Source organism: Salmo trutta, chromosome 9 (assembly GCF_901001165.1).
Source record: "Salmo trutta chromosome 9, fSalTru1.1, whole genome shotgun sequence".
NCBI lineage: Eukaryota > Metazoa > Chordata > Actinopteri > Salmoniformes > Salmonidae > Salmo > Salmo trutta.
In genome coordinates, this window is record NC_042965.1 from 41912772 (window position 1) to 41937801 (window position 25030).

At 45.2% G+C, this 25030-nt stretch overlaps 1 protein-coding gene across 1 annotated transcript; it reads left to right on the plus strand.

Annotated features, from left to right (window-relative positions):
* Positions 1-12132: 12132 nt before the first annotated feature.
* LOC115200587 (stromal cell-derived factor 2) lies at positions 12133-14701 on the plus strand. The gene is made up of 3 exons (XM_029763762.1): positions 12133-12395; positions 13679-13875; positions 14039-14701. Exons 1-3 carry the CDS (start codon positions 12218-12220, stop codon positions 14321-14323), a joined length of 660 nt encoding a protein of 219 aa, XP_029619622.1. The 5' UTR covers positions 12133-12217; the 3' UTR covers positions 14324-14701.
* Positions 14702-25030: the final 10329 nt, after the last annotated feature.

Consider the following 25030-nt stretch of genomic DNA (forward strand, 5'->3'; position numbering starts at 1 on the left):
AAAAGTCTATATACAGTGAGTGCAAATGAGGAAAGATAAGGAAGGTAAGGCAATAAATAGGCCATGGTGGCAAAGTAATTAAAATATAGAAATTAAACACTGGAATGTTAGATGTGCAAGTAGACTGGGCCGTACCCACAACACTCTGTAGGGCCTTACGCTCAGATGCCAAGCAGTTGCCATACCAAACAGGTGATGCAGCCAGTCAAGATGCTCTCAATGTTTCAGCTATATAACTTTTTGAGGATCTGGAGCCCATGCCGAATCTTTTCAGTCTCCTGAGGGGGGAGAGGTGTTGTTGTGCCCTCTTCACAACTGTGTTGGTGTGTGTGGACCATTGATAATTCCTTAGTGATGTGGACACCGAGGAACTTGAAGCTCTCGACCTGCTCCACTACAGCCCCGTTGATGTGGATGGGGGCGTGCTCGGCCCTTCATTTCCTGTAGTCCACGATCAGCTCTTTTGTCTTGCTGATGTTGAGGGAGAGGTTGTTGTCCTGTCACCACACTACCAGGTCTCTCTGTGTTGTTGCCTACCCTTACCAACTGGGGGCAGCCTGTCAGGAAGTCCAGGATCCAGTTGCAGAGGGAGGTGTTCAATCCCAGCGTCCTTAGTTTAGTGATGAGTGTGGAGGGCACTATGGTGTTGAACGCTGAGCTGTAGTCAATGAACAGCATTCTCACATAGGTGTTCATTTTGTCCAAATAAGAAAGGGCAGTGAGGAGTATGTGACGACCCTCCCACTCTGTCTGACGTATTCTCTCTCTTTGTTCTTGTTTCCTTATTAGGATGTCGGTGGGCGGAGTTGGGAGGGTCGTCAGCTACATGGGAAACATCTGGACCCGGGTGTGTCCCATGATAAATGGACGTCTTCCACAGTCATTGGGGAGACTCCATGCAGACACGTTTGTTGATTTCTGTTGTGGTAGTTTTGTGGCTTTTTGGTTATTTGCTTATTTGCTTATTTGCTTTGGCACCTTTCAACACCCTGCACTATTACATTCAGGCATGCAAAACACTCACTTACACTACTGATTACACACACCATGGTTCATTATCTTTAGTTACTTTATTTAATACATATATATTTTGATATTCCTTGTCTCTACGTTGTCTCCCTTTTGTTGTGAACTCTGAGCTTGCTGAGAGTTCTGAGCAATAGAGATTGCATCATCTTTGGATCTGTTGGGGCGGTATGCAAATTGGAGTAGGTCCAGGGTCTGGGATGATGGGTGTTGATGTCAGCCATGACCAGTCTTTCAAAGTATTTCATGGCTACAGATGTGAGTGCTACGGGGCGGTAGTCATTTAGACAGGTTACCTTGGTGTTCTTGGACACAGGAACTGAAAACCTCTCATTGATAACATCTGACTGATATTATCTCACTGATAACATCTGACTGAAGACATCTCACTGATAACATCTCACTCTCACTGAAGATCTCTCAAAACATATTGCTACAACAGTAGCTAAGATGGGGAGAAGTCTGTCCATAATAAAGCGCTGCTCTGTCTTAACAGCCCTATCAACTAGGCAGGTCCTACATGCACTAGTTTTGTCACACCTGGACTACTGTTCAGTCGTGTGGTCAGGTGCCACAAAGAGGGACTTAGGAAAATTGCAATTGGCTCAGAACAGGGCAGCCCAAAGTGGAGGAGATATTGACTTCATCACTACTTGTATTTGTGAGAGGTATTGACATGTTGAATGCACCGAGCTGTCTGTTTGAACTACTGGCACACAACTCGGACACCCATGCATACCCTACAAGACAAAAAATACACCTTATGGAACAGCTGGGACTGTGAAGCACCACAAAAATAGGAACAGACACATGTATACACACACATGATAACATATGCACTATACACACCTACACATGGATTTTCTATTGTAGATATGTGGTAGTAGAGTAGTGGCCTGAGGGCACACACTGTGTTGTGAATGTATTGTAATGTTTTAAAAATTGTATCCAGTAGATATTTTGTATACTAACGCTCAACACCCCTCGACTGTATCACTTGGCAGTAAACAGTCACCAAAACTCTGGATTATAAAACAGCCTAACCAGCTCTGCTAGAGGGAATAAAATGGTCAGAGTGGGGTGTTCTTTCTTTTGTGTCTGGAAGAAGCTAGCAAGCTAGCCAATGTTATCCAGTTAGCTTGGGTGCTTGACTGCCGTTGTGAGGTCAGAACACTGATCAACCGTACTCCTCGGCCAGAGCGTCCAGTGTGCGCAAAACTCTCTGAATTTTACTAATGGACAATCTGACAAGCTCTGAATTTTATGAATGGACAATCTGACAACTCTCTGAATTTTATGAATGGACAATCTGACAACGCTCTGAATTTCATGAATGGACAATCTGACAACTCTCTGAATTTTATGAATGGACAATCTGACAAGCTCTGAATTTTATGAATGGACAATCTGACAACTCTCTGAATTTTATGAATGGACAATCTGACAACTCTCTGAATTTTATGAATGGACAATCTGACAACGCTCTGAATTTCATGAATGGACAATCTGACAAGCTCTGAATTTCATGAATGGACAATCTGACAACTCTCTGAATTTTATGAATGGACAATCTGACAACGCTCTGAATTTTATGAATGGACAATCTGACAACGCTCTGAATTTTATGAATGGACAATCTGACAACTCTCTGAATTTTATGAATGGACAATCTGACAACGCTCTGAATTTTATGAATGGACAATCTGACAACTCTCTGAATTTTATGAATGGACAATCTGACAACTCTCTGAATTTTATGAATGGACAATCTGACAACGCTCTGAATTTTATGAATGGACAATCTGACAACTCTCTGAATTTTATGAATGGACAATCTGACAACGCTCTGAATATACGAACGTCCATAGCGCACTGTGACATTCCAGATTTAATTTATGAACACACCCTTAGTGTAATTTATCTGTAGTCTATTAAACGTCACAAATTAGCTATGAAAGTAAATCATGTAGCCTACTTTACTACATCTAATTTTGGCCAGCTCTGTCACTTCTTTCGCTAAGGAGGCGTTAACCAGAAGGGATACATTAGAAATGCCCCCGGCTTGGACACAATCCACTATCCCCTGAGTCCTCTTCCCGACAGTACCCAAAACATCTCCTGTCACCACCAACTTGACTTTGGGTTGAGGCATTATCGCTGGACGCTGGTGGAAAAAGAGATACAGCAGACAGACAGAGCGATTCAAACTACAGGGTTATTTTGTTCCCACCAGTGCTACACTGATCTGAGCCGCAACAATGTATCGATGTTCAATTCACCGGTTTTGCGACACCTCAACAGTGGACTCTACCTACAGAATTTATAGAAATATTGTAGCCACCAAACGTGATCATCTCGTGAACGTTGTAGATAATTACTAATTTAAAACACTCACGGGAACACAATATACTTGTTCTTGTTGTCCCCAATTGCCTTACTTCGTGGTAATTTCACCTATACGATTTGAGTCAGCGAATCAGGTCATTTGCATATCCGGATTAGAAAATAAATATTTTGCTCAGCCCCATTGAGCATATTCTTATTGATCCATAAAAGCATGTCCCGATGTTAGCCGATTGCCTGCCGATTGGACAGCTAGTTGTCAAACCAACGCACAGGAAGCCAACTGAACTCATTCCGCTCAGAGTGGGGGAAAAACGTCACTATGGTCACTTGCACAGCCTAATCCTATAGAGGCTATGGCCCTAGCTATGGCCCTAGCATACCTACAAATGGATGAACATATAAGAAACAGGCCTACAATTGTTCACATATTGTATCAAATAGGAAAGACTATTGCAAGCGATGAGTTTTTTTTAACTGCAATCTGCCTCCCTAGCATACACATCATACACAATAATAATAAATCATGGAATTCGATCGAAAAAGTACACAGCTCGTCCGACTGACTGCTGCAATGAAATCCGTAACCTAATTTTATGGATTCACGTGACCTCTATTGGATCAAAATGTTACTTTTATGTGACGTGTCTTAGAATTTATTTCTCTCTCTTTTTTTCTCTTTTTTCAAAGGTAAAATATTTGAGTAAATAATGATGTGTAATTGCTGCTATATTCAAGGTATAAGCACCAATGCGGTGGGCTACAACGTGGCTGTTGGTCCATCCCTATAGCCAATGCCTACACCTATTGCAACAAAGACTGATCATCACAGAATTAAAACATTCAGAAATTGTAATATTATTTATTTGTTTCTATGTTCCGTGAATGACTTATTTTCTTCTCAATGACATAGTGGATGATGCATAATTGGCCAACATTCTAATTCTTTAATTCTATTGTTACCATTATGCATTTGTGCAATCACTGAGATAAGTGATTGGACAAGTAGTAAGCCAAGCGTTATTTGTTTGCAAAAAAATGACTAGGCCTACATAGTCTACATTGAAAGAACATTAGGCCTGTTACAGGCCGTTATAACGTCTGGATTCTGAACATCTATTCTGAAGAGGATGGATGTGGTGGGAAGCTCAGACCATGACAACAGTCTGATGAGGATGGATGTGGTGGGAAGCTCAGACCATGACAACAGTCTGATGAGGATGGATGAGGAGGGAAGCTCAGACCACGACAACAATCTGAAGAGGATGGATGAGGAGGGAAGCTCAGACCACGACAATAATCTGATGAGGATGGATGAGGAGGGAAGCTCAGACCACGACAACAATCTGAAGAGGATGGATGACGAGGGAAGCTCAGACCCCAACAACAGTCTGATGAGGATGGATGAGGAGGGAAGCGCCGACCCCGACAACAGTCTGAAGATGATGGATGAGGAGGGAAGCTCCGACCCCGACAACAGTCTGAAGAGGATGGATGAGGAGGGAAGCTCCGACCCTGACAACAGTCTGATGAGGATGGATGAGGAGGGAAGCTCCGACCCCGACAACAGTCTGAAGAGGATGGATGAGGAGGGAAGCTCCGACCCCGACAACAGTCTGAAGAGGATGGATGAGGAGGGAAGATCCGACCCTGACAACAGTCTGAAGAGGATGGATGAGGAGGGAAGCTCCGACCCCGACAACAATCTGAAGAGGATGGATGAGGAGGGAAGCTCCGACCCCGACAACAGTCTGAAGAGGATGGATGAGGTGGGAAGCTCAGACCATGACAACAGTCTGAAGATGATGGATGAGGAGGGAAGCTCCGACCCCGACAACAGTCTGAAGATGATGGATGAGGAGGGAAGCTCCGACCCCGACAACAATCTGAAGAGGATGGATGAACCGGGAAGCTCCGACCCCGACAACAATCAAGGTCATTCTCTCATATCAGAATGTGACCTTTTCAGAAATCTAAAACTGTTGGACCAGGACCAGGAATGGATGTCAGATGAAGACATGGTTCTGTTCAGCAGAACCTCAGGCTCCTCTTCCCAAGCCCTGTCATCCATTGTCAGTCTCTGCGACCCCATGGCTCAGTACCTGAATGAGGAATTCAAAGCTTTCCTTGAGAGAAGAGGGACCTACAAGGAGCTAGAGATGATAGTTTCCAAAGTCCTGCTGAAACTTCTCCAGGCTAGAAAAGCAGATGGGGCCCCGCTGTTTATCAGCCCTACACCTGATAACTCTGCCCTCCATGATCAGAAGACATCAACGTTAGACAAGGAGATGAATGTATCTCCATTGAATGTAACTGCTGCTGGTCCTTTGGAGGTTGACGCCTCTCCATCACCCACACCTAAATATGTTGTGATCTCTTTGGTCGAAGGACTTGACCTGGACCCCTCGACCAATCAGTGCACAGGAAACACGAAAGAGATACCAGAGGAGCAGTCGTCAACCATTCTGAGGATGGAGCAACAGGACTGTCTGAATAAGATTGCCTTTGACCCCCATGCCGATGCAAAGGCAGAATACATGAATTCTAAGCATTTCAACAAAAAGGTAAACGTGTGCGTGTGCGTGTGTGTGTGCGTGTGCGTGTGTGTGTGTGTGTGTGTGTGTGTGTAGGGATTGACATTTAAACTAGAATCATTAATTGAAACAATATCCCCCCGCGTGTGTCTGTTTTGGTAAAAAAAGTTGAGGGACGGGCCTGGAGAAATGTAACCACTTTCAAATTCATAAACAGAGCTACGGATGCAGTCTGACCATCCATGATATCAACATTACAGTTTCAACCATGTTTTGAGGTTATCTAGTGTTTGTTTATATTTACTTTGTTTACAAACATTGGAGTAAAACAAGCTGATATGTTGGGTTCTGATGGGGACAGTTGAATTAAACTCATGAGGCATTTAGAAATATGGGTCATTCCATATCCGCCAATTGAATGCCTTTGCGTCCCTTTGATAGTGTTATTAGAAATTTTGCACAAATCTAGCATTTTTTTAACGCCTGCTATATTACATTAAATACCATTTAATATAGACCAGATGGAAAATTCAATAAATCAGATTTTTTTATATATATGAATAAAGACTTGCTAAAGAGCCAAAATTCAGCATTTTAAAATGGCCATCCTCTGTGACTTTTACTATTTAACCCACTTAACCCCAAGGTTAATTGAAGTTTTGACTATCATTGTAAAGCCCAAGCATTTTTGTTGCTTTGACAAAGTAATTTGTGAAAAATATAATTTATTGCATGTGATTTGTGTTTAATGTTAATTTTAAAAACACAACATGTCCCTACATTTTAGGTCAACCTTGTTAATGAAACTGAACTCTCGTTTTAATATGGTGAAACTATTCATTTTTTTGTTTAATCTTAAGAAACATTGAACATCTAATAGTCAAATCATAGTGTAAAAGCCGGTGTGCTGAATTTCCTGTGCTTGCAGAAAGTAAAAATTAGGTGAAATAAAACTTTTTTTTTGTCTCACAAATTACACTACTCAAAAGGCACCTAATTGGTTGAACGACCCATAATTAATGTAAATGTACAGAGTGAAAGACAGACAAATGTATGGCATTTACGGCAGTTGGGCAAGTTGAGCCTTCTCTGAGATATTTTCAAACTGATAACAACTGATAACAACTAAAATACAAATAATTCCAGTATTTTTCTGGTTCTTCCCCTGACAGGCAGACAATACTGTATGTGGCATCTCAGCGTGTTAATAGCTCATTTACATTTTCTTGCAAATGATCATTAAAAAAACATTTTAAAAAGAATGTGCTTTTCACACCTTAATGTCAATCCCAATCAGGTGTGTGTGTGTGTGTGTGTGTGTGTGTGTGTGTGTGTGTGTGTGTGTGTGTGTGTGTGTGCATGCGGTGCATTCCAGCCCTAATCTAACACACCTGATTCTAACTAATCATCTGCTCCTTAGAACCGGGATTGGCTGAATCAGGTGCTTGTATAGGGCTGGAGCAGAAGCTGGCAAATCCAGTAGCTCTCCGGGAGGATGGTTGGTGACTCCTGATTTAAACTGGACTGTGTAGTTAGGCTACATAATAGATCATGGATTTCTCCTCGTATTTTCACAGAAGCTTGGCCAGACCCCTCATCACAGGTACACAAGCCGTCTCCCTCCAGTGAGCAGCAGCTCCCGGGGTTCGGACTCTACCACTACGACTCTGAAGGGGATCCTCCAGGCCGCCCTGTCCAGCCTCAACAGACAGACCAGGAGGGAGATATACCTCTCCCAGAAACTGGGAAGGATCGTCATCCCTTTCTCTGGGACACGATAGGTCGGCCCGGAATGAAATGTCCCATGAAGTCATTCTACTTAAGGACAGATTCTGGGACATGAAATAAATAGTATCTTGAAGAACCTGACTCCAAATAGTGCTTTTTAATTCATAGGTTTACAGAAAGGACTGTGTGTGTATATACTGTATAAGGGCCATATGTTGATCAATTGAAGATCACAATTGTCTGAAGTAGAGTTTATCTCCTTACCTTCTTTTCTTGTCTCCTCCTCTCCTTAATATCGTTGACCTGAAAGCACAGGGCAGGTGAAAGGAAAATATAATTTGTTTTTACATGTCCAGCTTTATATAGTGCATATGGAGGAAAGAGAAGTCATTGAATGATTTGGTGGTACATTGGCCAATGTACAATGGCCACATAAAAATACTAAAATAAAAAAAAAAACATATAAACCCAAGCAATATCAAGGGGTCTTTGATTACCTACTAAATAAAACATGAAAAAAAAAACATTTGATTTGTCACATGCTTGGTAAACAACAGATGCTTACTTCCGGGTCAGTTTCCAACAATGCAGACTTAAAGATAAAAAATAGAAATAGTGACATGAGGAATAAACACACACTGAATAACGAATAACAATAACATGGCTATATACAGGGAGTACCAGTGCTGAGTCGATGTGCAGGGGTAGGAGGTAATAACATGGCTATATACAGGGAGTACCAGTGCTGAGTCGATGTGCAGGGGTAGGAGGTAATAACATGGCTATATACAGGGAGTACCAGTACTGAGTCGATGTGCAGGGGTACGAGGTAATAACATGGCTATATACAGGGAGTACCAGTACCGAGTCGATGTGCAGGGGTAGGAGGTAATAACATGGCTGTATACAGGGAGTACCAGTACCGAGTCGATGTGCAGGGGTACGAGGTAATAACATGGCTATATACAGGGAGTACCAGTACCGAGTCGATGTGCAGGGGTACGAGGTAATAACATGGCTGTACACAGGGAGTACCAGTACCGAGTCGATGTGCAGGGGTACGAGGTAATAACATGGCTATATACAGGGAGTACCAGTACCGAGTCGATGTGCAGGGGTAGGAGGTAATAACATGGCTGTATACAGGGAGTACCAGTACCGAGTCGATGTGCAGGGGTAGGAGGTAATAACATGGCTATACACAGGGAGTACCAGTACCGAGTCGATGTGCAGGGGTACGAGGTAATAACATGGCTATACACAGGGAGTACCAGTGCTGAGTCGATGTGCAGGGGTACGAGGTAATAACATGGCTATATACAGGGAGTACCAGTACCGAGTCGATGTGCAGGGGTAGGAGGTAATAACATGGCTATACACAGGGAGTACCAGTACCGAGTCGATGTGCAGGGGTAGGAGGTAATAACATGGCTATATACAGGGAGTACCAGTACCGAGTCGATGTCCAGGGGTAGGAGGTAATAACATGGCTATATACAGGGAGTACCAGTACTGAGTCGATGTGCAGGGGTACGAGGTAATAACATGGCTATATACAGGGAGTACCAGTACCGAGTCGATGTGCAGGGGTAGGAGGTAATAACATGGCTATACACAGGGAGTACCAGTACCGAGTCGATGTGCAGGGGTAGGAGGTAATAACATGGCTATATACAGGGAGTACCAGTACCGAGTCGATGTGCAGGGGTAGGAGGTAATAACATGGCTATATACAGGGAGTACAAGTACTGAGTCGATGTGCAGGGGTAGGAGGTAATAACATGGCTATATACAGGGAGTACCAGTACTGAGTCGATGTGCAGGGGTAGGAGGTAATAACATGGCTATATACAGGGAGTACCAGTACTGAGTCGATGTGCAGGGGTAGGAGGTAATAACATGGCTGTATACAGGGAGTACCAGTGCTGAGTCGATGTGCAGGGGTAGGAGGTAATAACATGGCTATATACAGGGAGTACCAGTACCGAGTCGATGTGCAGGGGTACGAGGTAATAACATGGCTATACACAGGGAGTACCAGTGCTGAGTCGATGTGCAGGGGTAGGAGGTAATAACATGGCTATACACAGGGAGTACCAGTGCCGAGTCGATGTGCAGGGGTAGGAGGTAATAACATGGCTATATACAGGGAGTACCAGTGCCGAGTCGATGTGCAGGGGTAGGAGGTAATAACATGGCTATATACAGGGAGTACCAGTGCCGAGTCGATGTGCAGGGGTAGGAGGTAATAACATGGCTATATACAGGGAGTACCAGTGCTGAGTCGATGTGCAGGGGTAGGAGGTAATAACATGGCTATACACAGGGAGTACCAGTGCTGAGTCGATGTGCAGGGGTAGGAGGTAATAACATGGCTATACACAGGGAGTACCAGTACCGAGTCGATGTGCAGGGGTAGGAGGTAATAACATGGCTATACACAGGGAGTACCAGTACCGAGTCGATGTGCAGGGGTAGGAGGTAATAACATGGCTATATACAGGGAGTACCAGTACCGAGTCGATGTGCAGGGGTACGAGGTAATAACATGGCTATACACAGGGAGTACCAGTACCGAGTCGATGTGCAGGGGTACGAGGTAATAACATGGCTATATACAGGGAGTACCAGTACCTAGTTAATGTGCAGGGGTACGAGGTAATAACATGGCTATACACAGGGAGTACCAGTACCGAGTCGATGTGCAGGGGTACGAGGTAATAACATGGCTATATACAGGGAGTACCAGTACCTAGTTAATGTGCAGGGGTACGAGGTAATAACATGGCTATACACAGGGAGTACCAGTACCGAGTCGATGTGCAGGGGTACGAGGTAATAACATGGCTATATACAGGGAGTACCAGTACCGAGTCGATGTGCAGGGGTACGAGGTAATAACATGGCTATACACAGGGAGTACCAGTACCGAGTCGATGTGCAGGGGTACGAGGTAATAACATGGCTATATACAGGGAGTACCAGTACTGAGTCGATGTGCAGGGGTACGAGGTAATAACATGGCTATACACAGGGAGTACCAGTACCGAGTCGATGTGCAGGGGTACGAGGTAATAACATGGCTATTTACAGGGAGTACCAGTGCTGAGTCGATGTGCAGGGGTAGGAGGTAATAACATGGCTGTATACAGGGAGTACCAGTACCGAGTCGATGTGCAGGGGTAGGAGGTAATAACATGGCTATACACAGGGAGTACCAGTACCGAGTCGATGTGCAGGGGTACGAGGTAATAACATGGCTATATACAGGGAGTACCAGTACCGAGTCGATGTGCAGGGGTACGAGGTAATAACATGGCTATACACAGGGAGTACCAGTACCGAGTCGATGTGCAGGGGTACGAGGTAATAACATGGCTATATACAGGGAGTACCAGTACTGAGTCGATGTGCAGGGGTAGGAGGTAATAACATGGCTGTATACAGGGAGTACCAGTACCTAGTTAATGTGCAGGGGTACGAGGTAATAACATGGCTATATACAGGGAGTACCAGTACCTAGTTAATGTGCAGGGGTACGAGGTAATAACATGGCTATATACAGGGAGTACCAGTACCTAGTTAATGTGCAGGGGTACGAGGTAATAACATGGCTATATACAGGGAGTACCAGTACCTAGTTAATGTGCAGGGGTACGAGGTAATAACATGGCTATATACAGGGAGTACCAGTACCGAGTCGATGTGCAGGGGTACGAGGTAATAACATGGCTATATACAGGGAGTACCAGTACCTAGTTAATGTGCAGGGGTACGAGGTAATAACATGGCTATATACAGGGAGTACCAGTACTGAGTCGATGTGCAGGGGTACGAGGTAATAACATGGCTATATACAGGTAGTACCAGTACCGAGTCGATGTGCAGGGGTACGAGGTAATAACATGGCTATATACAGGGAGTACCAGTACCTTGTTAATGTGCAGGGGTACGAGGTAATAACATGGCTATATACAGGGAGTACCAGTACCTTGTTAATGTGCAGGGGTACGAGGTAATAACATGGCTATATACAGGGAGTACCAGTACCTTGTTAATGTGCAGGGGTAGGAGGTAATTGAGGTAACTATGTACAGTATATATAGGTAGCAGTCTAGTGTGTGTGCACAGAGTCAGTGAAAGCAGCCTTGTTTAGCATCCCATGGCTTGGGGGTAAGAAGCTGTTCAGGGTCCTGTTGGTGCCAAACTTGGTGCACCGGTACTGCTTGCCGTTCGGTAGCGGAGAGAACCATCTATGGTTTGTGCGCTAGAGTCTTTAACAACATGACAATCGTGTGTTGTTTTCTTCTGACAAAAAGGCAATATTGTGTTCCAACAATGTATCAATCTTGTATCCTCAGTAGTTTTCCAGCAACCTTTTAATTTCCGCCTTCCAAATTATATTAGCAATGTGCGTGACGTCACACGTGCTTCAACCAATCACAGAACAGCGTGTGTTATCCTTTACTTCCGTGTTACGGGACTTGTCAAGCTCTGATTGGTTTACATCAGCATTAAGGTTTGAAAGTGCCTGTCTTCGAGCTTTACATCCTCTCGCTCTCGGTAATGTCCACATAGACACAAACATGGGATTAATTCACGCTCTCCGCGGCTTCATCAAATCGTTTTTGGTCGTTCTTTTGTGGTCCAAATGCCAGGGTCGGGAGTCCGAGTTCAACTATGTAACTTGCGGTTCACTTGTGAAATTGCTGAACACGAGACACAACGTTCGGCTGCACTCCCATGATGTGAAATATGGCTCAGGTAAACCATCATCATAAACCTTCTTCCCAAAGTTCAGTTAGGCTATTGACCAATAATCAATGTCGTTCAATCAGAACATTCATGTGTTTCAATCAATGAACACATACAGCAAACCTAACCTAACCTATAGCAAGCAATAACCCGGTTGGTCCACATATAACTAACTACAAGTCAAAAGGAGAGATTTAAGCTAAATCTATAAAGCGTTTAAATGAGTATATAATAACCATACACTCTCTGTTAGTCTTAATGGCTGCTATTTTTGTGCAGTCGACCTAGATATGTCGACAATCGAGCTCGCTATGGTGTATCAATCAAGTGGAACACAATCGAGTGGTAACATTGTTGCAACAATGGATCCCATCAATCCACAGTGAAACATTTTTATAGCAACACAATAAGCAGGTGGTTACATTCAAGTGTGGCTATTGGCTATATGTCTTATCTTTTTTCTATAGCTGTAAACTATAGTAGGTCTAGCCTAGTATAGCTTACAGCTAAATGTAAGCTTAGCTGTTCATGCAAATCTTGCCATCCCCAGAGAGGTGTCAGCTGCATCTGTAGTCTAATACACAACCGAACCCAAAGGAGGAGGGATTTAACTGTAACACTGTACTCTATTACAGGTATAGCCAGCCATTTCTTGTCATTGAGTGGAATTTAAACTGACCTCAATTATTCAAACCAAAGTGTTACTTTTGTGTTTTTGAGGCTACACCTTTAGGCTTTGAAGCTCTACTTGACTGTTCCCTGAACGGGTAGGCTAGATGGAAGCTGTATACTATACAAGGCACACAACAGTACCATGTAGTCTTCTATATGAACTGATACCTCTCTGGGGGGGTATAATTTATGGAACCTTCCAACAGAAATCTGTTGCAGGGGGGGCATTGTAAATAACAAGGCTGCCAACAAACAACGCCTACAAAGTTGTATAGCGGCAGAATAAGATACTGGGTAGGGCATGGGCTATTTCATTAAGTTTTTCACTCCCAACGTTTATTCTGAAAAATGTCTGTCCTAACTCTGGTAGTCTATGGACAAAACATTATGAATAAGCTACGTGGTGAGTTGATGCCTTTTTCGTCAGCTAGGTGAATTGGTCATGCTACTTTTGTATGCGTTTGTTTGTTGGCAACCTTGTACTTTCCAAAGTTTTTTTTTGTAATAGATTTCTGTTGGAACGTTCCACAAATTGTACCCACCACCTCTCTGGTTAGGAAGAGGAAAATAAAGACAAGATGGCGGTTGAGGTAAATCTGTTGACTCCTTGTGAACTGTAGGCAGTGGGCAGCAGTCTGTGACGGGCGTCGAGAGTGCAGATGATGCCAACAGTTACTGGAGGATTCGGGGGAAGCCCAACAGGACCTGCCAACGAGGCGTGCCCATCCAGTGTGGGCAGGCCATCCGCATCACACACATGACCACGGGACGTAACCTCCACACACACCACTTCAGCTCGCCGCTGTCCAACAACCAGGTATGAGAGGCAGTGGGCTCACACACACACACACACACACCCCTAGGTGGCTGCTGTCAATAGTCAGGTAATGCAACACATGCTATTTTAGCTAATCACTGTCCCACAACCAGGTAACAAATACACACACCACTAACCCTCAATGCTGTCCATCAACCTTTAGGAGGTGAGTGCGTTCGGTGAGAATGGCGAGGGGGATGACCTGGACGTGTGGAGGGTGCAGTGTGACGGCTCCATCTGGGAGCGGGACGAGGCGGTGCGCTTTAAACACGTTGGCACAGATGCCTTCCTGACCGTGACGGGCGAGCAGTACGGCCACCCCATCCGCGGGCAGAGGGAGGTGCATGGCATGGGCACTGCCAACCAGAACAACTACTGGAAAGCTATGGAGGGTGTCTTCATTCAGCCCAGCCAGGAGCCGCTGAGACACAATCATGAAGAGTTCTGATGACGTCATCAACACTGCACCACGACGAGCTCTGATGACGTCATCAGACATCACATAATCTGAAATTAACCCTATTCCCTATTGCATAATATACACTGAGTGTAGGAAACATTAAGAACACCTTCCTAATATTGACTTGCACCCCCTCTCACCTACTATCATACCCTGTTCAAAGCCACTGAAATATTTTGTCTTGTCCATTCACTCTCTGAATGGCACACTTAGGGGGTGTGGTTGTGAGATATACACGTGATGTATATGGTTGTGGTGAGAACATGTGGGTCTGAGCAGGTGTGATGTCATTGATGTTTGTTGAAATGTGTTTACTTTGTTTATGTATGGTTATTGTAAAAAAAAAAATGACTTGTACACACACAATCCATATCTCAAGGCTTAAAAATCATTTTTTAACCTGTCTCCTCCCCTTCATCTATACTGATTGAAGTGGTCTCCCGAGTGGCGCAGCAGTCTAAGGCACTGCATTGTAGTGCTAGAGGCATCACTACAGACCCTGGTTTGATTCCAGGCTGTATCACAACCGGCTGTGATTGGGAGTGCCGTAGGGAGGCGCACAATTGGCCCAGCGTCATCCGGGTTTGGCCGTGGTATGCCGTCATTGTAAATAAGAATTTGTTCTTAACTGACTTGCCTCGTTAAATAAATAAAGTGGATTTAACAGGTGACATCAATAAGAAATCACAGCTTTCACCTGGTCAGTCTGTCATGGAAAGTGTGGGTGTTCCTAATGCTTTGTACACTCAGTGTGTACCCACATGGCTCTGATCAAAAGTAGGGCACTAAATAGGGAATAGGGGGCCATTTCAGACACGTTCTGCTGCAGGAGGGCACTCACACATTCTCATTACCCAACCAGGACCAATGGGGATGACTACTGACTACTGGCTCGCATTAGACGGATGAGGGAGATGAATGAGAATCAGCTGGATGTTTTGAATTTGACAACTTTGAACAAGATGGAAAGTGAAGAATTTGGCTATGATTAGTTTCAGAGGGAAATATTGATGTAATTCAGGTAGATGGTCATTCACCTGTGTACTCTTCAGCAACTAACTGTACAGATCCTGATGCTGATAAAAACAACAAAAATTCCATTGATCACCTCACTAGTTAGTAAAGGGAGTATCTATTGGTCTATGCCTTGGCTATGAAGAGCTCACATTTAGACAACACAATGACTCACCTTATTGCTCTTTTGTGCATTTTGGGAGTGATTTCTTCTTGTGTTTAGACTTTTTATGTTTATGTCAGGAAGGGATATGTTTTATTTGTATTAGGGAAGATCGTATAAGATGATAAAAAATTTAAAAAATGTACTCTTCCATTTGCAGTGTTCATTGTGTCATCCAAGTGGATATTTTATACTGTAAATATACAGCTTCAACTCTTAAGGTAGGAAAATACACCTTAGTTTGGGTTATATGTAGCTGTGTCTGTTGCTCCTTAAATGATAAATACATAAACAATGAAATATCCAGTATTGTCTAGTGGTGGGTTACTTGAAAGCAATATTTCAATGTGTACCTGCTGCAAGTCATTAGTAAATCAATAACTGTCTTGAAACCCAGAAATTAGACAGACTCGAGAAACAGATGTCTTCTCCAATTCACAGAAACTATTATCCAAAGTCAGAGTACGGTGATCAGCTGTTGATTCTGCATGAAGCGGTCAGTGGAGCTACTTTTACAAACAGGTTACATTAGGACTCAGAAGAAATGATACAGACAGAGAAGACATATAGTCTATTCAGGTTATTTATCACGTTTAATAACAGGGCAGAGGCTATAAAGAAAATAAAAAAACACCCAAATAACCCTACAATCATTAAAAACCCACTACCCCATTCCACTACTTTGACCCTGTCTGTTCCTGCACCAGGCCAACTAACCCTACAATCATTAAAAACCCACTACCCCATTCCACTACTTTGACCCTGTCTGTTCCTGCACCATGCCAACTAACCCTACACTCATTAAAACCCACTACCCCATTCCACTACTTTGACCCTGTCTGTTCCTGCACCAGGCCAACTAACCCTACACTCATTAAAAACCCACTACCCCATTCCACTACTTTGACCCTGTCTGTTCCTGCACCAGGCCAACTAACCCTACACTCATTAAAAACCCACTACCCCATTCCACTACTTTGACCCTGTCTGTTCCTGCACCATGCCAACTAACCCTACACTCATTAAAACCCACTACCCCATTCCACTACTTTGACCCTGTCTGTTCCTGCACCAGGCCAACTAACCCTACAATCATTAAAAACCCACTACCCCATTCCACTACTTTGACCCTGTCTGTTCCTGCACCAGGCCAACTAACCCTACACTCATTAAAACCCACTACCCCATTCCACTACTTTGACCCTGTCTGTTCCTGCACCATGCCAACTAACCCTACACTCATTAAAACCCACTACCCCATTCCACTACTTTGACCCTATATGTTCCTGCACCATGCCAATGACCTGGGAGGACGGGACACCACCACTCAACACACCCTGTCACTCATCTGAAGTCAAATCTCGTTTACCCAAATACTTCTCTGCAGCTGCCACCACAACATATATTCTTTGTGATTTACATTCCATTTCTGCGGTACAGTTGATAACCATTGCTTTGAACACTAAGAAGCCAATCTTGCTGAAGCATATACACTACATGAGCAAAAGTATATGGACATCTGCTTGACTAACATCTCATACCAAAATCAAGGGCATGAACATGGAGTTACTGCTATAACAGCCTCCATTCTTCTGGGAAGGCTTTCCACTAGATGTTGGAACATTGCTGCGGGGACTTGCTTCCATTCAGCCATGAGCATTAGTGAGGTCGGGCACTGATGTTGGGTGATTAGGCCTGGCTCGCAGTCGGCATTCCAATTCATCCCTAAGGTGTTTGATGGGGTTACGGTCAGGGCTCTGTACAGGCCAGTCAAGTTCTTGACAAACCATTTCTGTATGGACCTCACTTTGTGCACAGAGGCATTGTTATGCTGAAACAGGAAAAGGCCATCCCCCCATAAAGTTGGAAGCACAGAATCGTCTAGAATGTCATTGTATGCTGTAGCATTAATATTTCCCTTCACTGGAACTAAGGGGCTTAGCCCAAACCATGAAAAACAGCCCCAGACCATTATTCCTCCTCCACTAAACTTTACAGTTGGCACTATGCGTTCGGACAAATAGAGTTCTCCTGGCATCCGCCAAACCCAGATTCGTCCGTCGGACTGCCAGATGATGAAGTGTGATTCATCACTCCAGAGAACGTGTTTCCACTGCTCTAGAGTCCAATGGCAGCGAACTTTACACCACTGCATTGCACATGGTGATCTTAGGCTTGTGTGCAGCTGCTCGCCCATGGAAACCCATTTCATGACGCTCCCGACGAACAGTTATTGTGCCGACGTTACTTCCAGAGACTGTTTGGAAATCAGTAGTGAGTGTTGCAACTGAGGACAGACGATTTTTTATGCGCAACGCCCTTCAGCACTCGGCCGTCCCGTTCTGTGAGCTTGTGTGTGGCCTACCACTTCACGGTTGAGCCGTTGTTGCTCCTAGATAATTCCACTTCACAATAACACCATTTACAGTTGACCGGGGCAGCTCTAGCAGGGCAGAAATTTGACGAACTGACTTGTTGGAAAGGTGGCATCCTATGACGGTGCCACGTTGAACGTCAAGGAGCTCTTTAGTACGGTCATTCTACTGTCAATGTTTGTCTATGGAGATTGCATGGCGGTGTGCTCGATTTTATACACCTTTCAGCAACGGGTGTGGCTGTAATAGCCAAATCCACTAATTTGTATATATAGTGTATCACTCGTTGGCCTATCCCTCTGTGCTGGCACAGATCTACTACTCACAGGGATGCTCTCAGGATGCCTCACCCTTGACCCATCTCTACCTTCTTCACTGCCTCAGCATACGACACCTTCTGCACTACTCTGACTCTAGCCACCTCAACCTGCCTCTCTCTCCGGACACTTCCAATGCCCAGCAACATGGGCACCCTTACTGTTTACATGACACACACAACTTTATCCACTGAAACTTTATCCAATCCTCTATCCCAATGCCCTTCTGCACACTTCCCACATCTTGGAATCTCCGTCCTGCACACTGTTGTGACACGACTATAAACGTGGCACCTGAAACACCACAGTGGATTTGGCACACAAGCTCTAACAGGATAACTGATGTATCCTAACATGACTTTGTTTGTTAGAGACTCTGACTCAAAAGGCCTGATAGTGACTCCTCTGTGTTTCACCACGCTCATCACAGCGGCTGTGTCGCACCAAACGACAGGCATCACAAACACCAGGAATCGTCAACTTCAATTGCTCCACCTCCACACTTAACACTACCCCAGAAATCACTCCTTTCAATGGAGAGCAAAGCAAGAAACAGATCTTGACCCAAGTTGCTTGAAAAGGGGCGCCAGCTCCCTCTGGTCAGAAGAAACAAAAACAAATATCACAAGTCCACTACAGGTCTCCTAGGTTACCTTAATTGATTCAACTGCACCCAACTCCTTTCCCACCCACCCTGAAACCACAAATAGATCCGCCAAAAGGCAAGGATCCACTTTCTCCAAAAATGTCACTCCTCGTGGACCAGATTCTTCTCATGTCCATTGATGCCACGCTTGGGTTCCGAGCTCTTCACCACACCTTCCACCTTATTTAACTCGTCCTCATTCACTTCTATTTCACGTCCAGAACTTGTTCTGGCTCACGGCTCACTCTGTTTACACTTGACACCAATCTCCTCCAGGTCTCACTCTGTTTACACTTGACACCAATCTCCTCCAGGTCTCACTCTGTTTACACTTGACACCAATCTCCTCCAGGTCTCACTCTGTTTACACTTGACACCAATCTCCTCCGGGTCTCACTCTGTTTACACTTGACACCAATCTCCTCCGGGTCTCACTCTGTTTACACTTGACACCAATCTCCTCCAGGTCTCACTCTGTTTACACTTGACACCAATCTCCTCCGGGTCTCACTCTGTTTACACTTGACACCAATCTCCTCCGGGTCTCACTCTGTTTACACTTGACACCAATCTCCTCCAGGTCTCACTCTGTTTACACTTGACACCAATCTCCTCCAGGTCTCACTCTGTTTACACTTGACACCAATCTCCTCCAGGTCTCACTCTGTTTACACTTGACACCAATCTCCTCCGGGTCTCACTCTGTTTACACTTGACACCAATCTCCTCCAGGTCTCACTCTGTTTGCAGTTGACACCAATCTCCTCCAGGTCTCACTCTGTTTACACTTGACACCAATCTCCTCCAGGTCTCACTCTGTTTGCAGTTGGCACCAATCTCCTCCGGGTCTCACTCTGTTTACACTTGGCACCAATCTCCTCCAGGTCTCACTCTGTTTACACTTGACACCAATCTCCTCCAGGTCTCACTCTGTTTGCAGTTGACACCAATCTCCTCCAGGTCTCACTCTGTTTACACTTGACACCAATCTCCTCCAGGTCTCACTCTGTTTACACTTGACACCAATCTCCTCCAGGTCTCACTCTGTTTACACTTGACACCAATCTCCTCCGGGTCTCACTCTGTTTACACTTGACACCAATCTCCTCCAGGTCTCACTCTGTTTACACTTGGCACCAATCTCCTCCAGGTCTCACTCTGTTTGCAGTTGACACCAATCTCCTCCAGGTCTCACTCTGTTTACACTTGACACCAATCTCCTCCGGGTTTCACTCTGTTTACACTTGACACCAATCTCCTCCAACACCCCATCTCCATTTTTTATCGCCCTCTTCCACCAATTCAAATCCAACTTCTGCCTTTCTCATTCTCTTCAACCTCCTCTTCCTCTTTCCCCTCCATTTCTCCTCAGAAATCCACCTTTCTGTGTCCCTTTCCCAACATTCCTCTTCTCCTGACTTTGTTTGCGGCCCCGGCGTAACTCCACCTCATAATCGTCCTGCTCACTTCGGAAATGTGTGTTCTCCGGGCGCCAACATTTTGAGAGAATGAGCAGTGGCCGACACACAGACAAAAACGACCCCCAAACTCAACTCTGTTCTACTCCCATCGTGGAGGACAACCTTCTGCTCTCTCTTGGTACACCGTTCAACCAAAGCTGCTATGCTCTCGTTGGCGCCCTAACAGCAGCACCGTTGAGGCTATCTATGTTTTAAAGTAGTCAACGTTCTTCTTCTTTTGCGTTTGAAAAAGTGTAAAGCTAGTATTGGTGTTTTACCGCCTCCAACAGTGCTGGAGTCCTGAACCAAATCTTTGTGTGTCATTAATTTATTGTGGCCACTAGATGGTAGTGATATAGCATAAAGCCAATTACTAACCACTGGCAGGCAACCCGATTTGATGAGACAATGCTCAGATCATTGGCTAATTGCTACCATCTCATAAGAATCCCCGCCCAGTTCACTAATTTAAAATGGTAGAAGCCCTCAATGGAGTCCTCTATCTATCTCTATGAGTTGTCTCCGCTGGCTCAATACACAGGGCTGAGCCTGGATCAGTGTGGAGGGAGTGGTGGGCGGATGGCTGCAGAGCTAAAGATTCATACAAACTCTTTGCTCCTGGTTGCTGCACTGAGAGACTGATATGTGGCGCTACTAGCTTCCTCTGGGGTTCTCTCTGGTAGCTGTTGTGCCTGGGTCAGCTGTAACATTATCATATGTATCAGCAGCTCCAGCGTCTGGCGGAAGAGTGGTGTAAATGAGATTCCCCGGAGGTTGTGATGAGGGCTGGGAAAATCTCTTCCTGAAGTAGAGAGTAGAGTAGAGTAGAGGAGCCATCCAATCAGGCTGTAGCAGATGATCGGTTCCAACGCTGGAGTAGGCGTGTCACACAAACACGATTGGGGTGTGACTGCAGGAGTAGGGGATTGGGGTGTGACTGCAGGAGTAGGGGATTGGGGTGTGACTGCAGGAGTAGGGGATTGGGGTGTGACTGCAGGAGTAGGGGATTGGGGTGTGACTGCAGGAGTAGGGGATTGGGGTGTGACTGCAGGAGTAGGGGATTGGGGTGTGACTGCAGGAGTAGGGGATTGGGGTGTGACTGCAGGAGTAGGGGATTGGGGTGTGACTGCAGGAGTAGGGGATTGGGGTGTGACTGCAGGAGTAGGGGATTGGGGTGTGACTGCAGGAGTAGGGGATTGGGGTGTGACTGCAGGAGTAGGGGATTGGGGTGTGACTGCAGGAGTAGGGGATTGGGGTGTGACTGCAGGAGTAGGGGATTGGGGTGTGTCTTCTCCATGATGTTCGTCCAGCCCACCGCCTGATCAGGTGTCCAACTCCCTCCCAGGCGTACACCCCCTCATCAACTGCCATCACCTTGGAAACCACCAATCCCAATCCAAACATTCCGTTTCCACGGTGGATCAACCCTCCATCCGTGAAGCACTGAGCTGAGAGCTCGGTGACGTTTATGCCTTTGTTCGGTCCGAAGGTAAAGAGCTCCTCCAATGGGGCGTCTTCTCAGCGCCCAGGTGATGGGCTGGTCGGTGGAGATGGGGAAGTGGAGCAGACTGCTGACGTTGCAGGTGAGGGTGATGTCACCACCCTCTGGGACCACGGACTGAGGGTTCTCTGGCACTTCCCTCAGGGTGTCTGCAATAACTTGAAGTGTCATGTCTGCCTGGGAGGTTCCATAGTAGGTAATGCGATTGCTGGGAACGGCATGGCATTGATGCCTCTGTCTGGTAATCTCACTGACTGTATTCTCAGCTCTACTGCGCTGTTCGACAACCGCTCCACGCTGATGTCACCAATGTTTACACGGCCTCTAAGTGACTTTTCTAGGTTTATGCGGCTGCAGACAAGGGTGGAGAGGATCTCTACGCTGTCGCCAAGCCCTAGCTCTCCCTTGCTGCTCAGTCCAACAAAAATGCCCTCCGGGATCTTCGTAATCTGTGATATGACAGCGTCGCAACATGGGTTGACCCTCCAAACGGATCAGAGAACCAGGAGAGAAAAGAAGCATAGACCTGGAGAACACCCAAAGAGAGAGAGCACAGTGTAGGTGGAGGTGGAGATATGATAAACACATAAACACAGAGATATTCATGGACCCTGGGACTCAACACCTCCCTCGCCAAGTCTAGGTTCCAAAAGGCTCCTTAACAGCTTCTAACCCCCCCAAGCCATAAGACTGCTGAACAATTAATCAAATGGCCACCGGACTATTTACATTGACCCCCCCCCCCCACCCCCTTTGTTTTTACACTGCTGCTACTCTCTGTTTATTATCTATGCATTGTCACTTTACCCCTATCTACATGTACAAATTACCTCGACTAACCTGTACCCCCGCACATTGACTCTGCACTGGTACCCCCTGTATATAGCCTCGTTATTGTTATTTTATTGTGTTACTTTTTATTAAATGTTTAACTTTAGTTTATTTAGTAAATATTTTATTAACTCTGTTTCTTGAACTGCATTGTTGGTTAAGGACTTGTAAGTAAGCATTTCACGGTAAGGTCTACACCTGTTGTATTCAGCGCATGTGACAAATACAAGTTGATATGATTTGATTTGGATTTTAATGCACAGATGATTACATGTATTTTTAATGAATGGGGTAGAGAGTGCAAACACCTAAAACACTCTTAGATGGAAACATAAATACATAATTTATTATGTAATACATTTGGGTGGAGTACTTGGGTAAGCCAGAAAAGGTCCCTCTGTGATAGGACAGGTTATAGATAGATGTTGGTGGATGGGGGTTTTATAACGTTTGTCAGCGATTGTAGGAGGAAGTGTGTGTGTGTGTGTGTGTGTGTGTGTGTGTGTGTGTGTGTGTGTGTGTGTGCGCGTGCGCGCGCGCACATAGCACTATTTATTCAGAGTTTTCTATGAAAGTTCTGTATTAAAAAGTAAACTAAGAAATATCCTAGTGATGTTAACTTTGATGCCACATTTTAAACCAATATTTTTCACAAATTTAAAGAGGCAATATGGGATTCAAACAACCACAAAGCGTCACCCCGGCATGGGGCTGGAGAAATGTAACCACTCTCAAATTCATATATTCTTCAAGAACCAATTTAATTGAATGTGTTTGCACAATTGTGCCACAGTAGACCCCGCCTCCTAGGCTCCACAGTAGACCCCGCCTCCTAGGCTCCACAGTAGACCCCGCCTCCTAGGTTCCACAGTAGACCCCGCCTCCTAGGTTCCACAGTAGACCCGCCTCCTAGGCTACACAGTAGACCCCGCCTCTTAGGCTCCACAGTAGACCCCGCCTCCTAGGCTACACAGTAGACCCCGCCTCCTAGGCGCCACAGTAGACCCCGCCTCCTAGGCTACACAGTAGACCCCGCCTCCTAGGCTCCACAGTAGACCCCGCCTCCTAGGCTCCACAGTAGACCCCGCCTCCTAGTCTCCACAGTAGACCCCGCCTCCTAGTCTCCACAGTAGACCCCGCCTCCTAGTCTCCACAGTAGACCCCGCCTCCTAGGCTCCACAGTAGACCCCGCCTCCTAGTCTCCACAGTAGACCCCGCCTCCTAGGCTCCACAGTAGACCCCGCCTCCTAGGCTCCACAGTAGACCCCGCCTCCTAGGCTCCACAGTAGACCCCGCCTCCTAGGCTCCACAGTAGACCCACCTCCTAGGCTCCACAGTAGACCCCGCCTCCTAGTCTCCACAGTAGACCCCGCCTCCTAGTCTCCACAGTAGACCCCGCCTCCTAGTCTCCACAGTAGACCCCGCCTCCTAGGCTCCACAGTAGACCCCGCCTCCTAGTCTCCACAGTAGACCCCGCCTCCTAGTCTCCACAGTAGACCCCGCCTCCTAGTCTCCACAGTAGACCCCGCCTCCTAGTCTCCACAGTAGACCCCGCCTCCTAGGCTCCACAGTAGACCCCGCCTCCTAGGCTCCACAGTAGACCCCGCCTCCTAGGCTACACAGTAGACCCCGCCTCCTAGGCATACTTGAGTTTCACAGATATAACACAACAAAACAAAAGACAGGAGAACATTATTGTCATATCATAGCCATGAGTAGACCACATCGGTATAGCCTAGTCTTAAAGATATATTTTTTATGGATTTTTTTATGGGTTTTTGATTAACTATAGCCAGGCTACGGATTTGGCACAAAAATACTCTATCTACATTTTTAAGTTACATGATCTCACTGAAGTAGGTTTTCATGTTTGAGAGAAATGAACTATTAGCCTATTGTATTACATAATTCTAACCCTCAAAAGTGTGACAACTTAAATTATTTTATTAAACCAATTATACATTAATCCGTTCAGCAGACTGGAAAACTGAACAAAGACATTAATTGACAATGAGCCAAAGTGTTATGAAAATTAAAGTAAATGTTATTTCGTTTACAACAATTGTTATTAGGATATTACAAACATTCCCATTTAAACGCATCAGTGTTTTTAAGATGATTCAGAATAAACAGTTTTTTGTTCATAATTCTCTCGTGCGTTTTACAGCTTTATAGCTTCAAATATAGGCGTATTAGCACGACTAAATTAGTCTTTTGTGTTGAATAGTTTAACATTTTGACTGCAAACGAATTTACATGCCTAGAAATCCTGTCTCACCCAATAGTACGTGTCTTAAAAGAGGGTACATCAGACAAGTTATTATTTTCGAAACGAAAAAGATTCTACATTTCCCTCAAACCGCATGACTTTCTGTATGTCACACATGC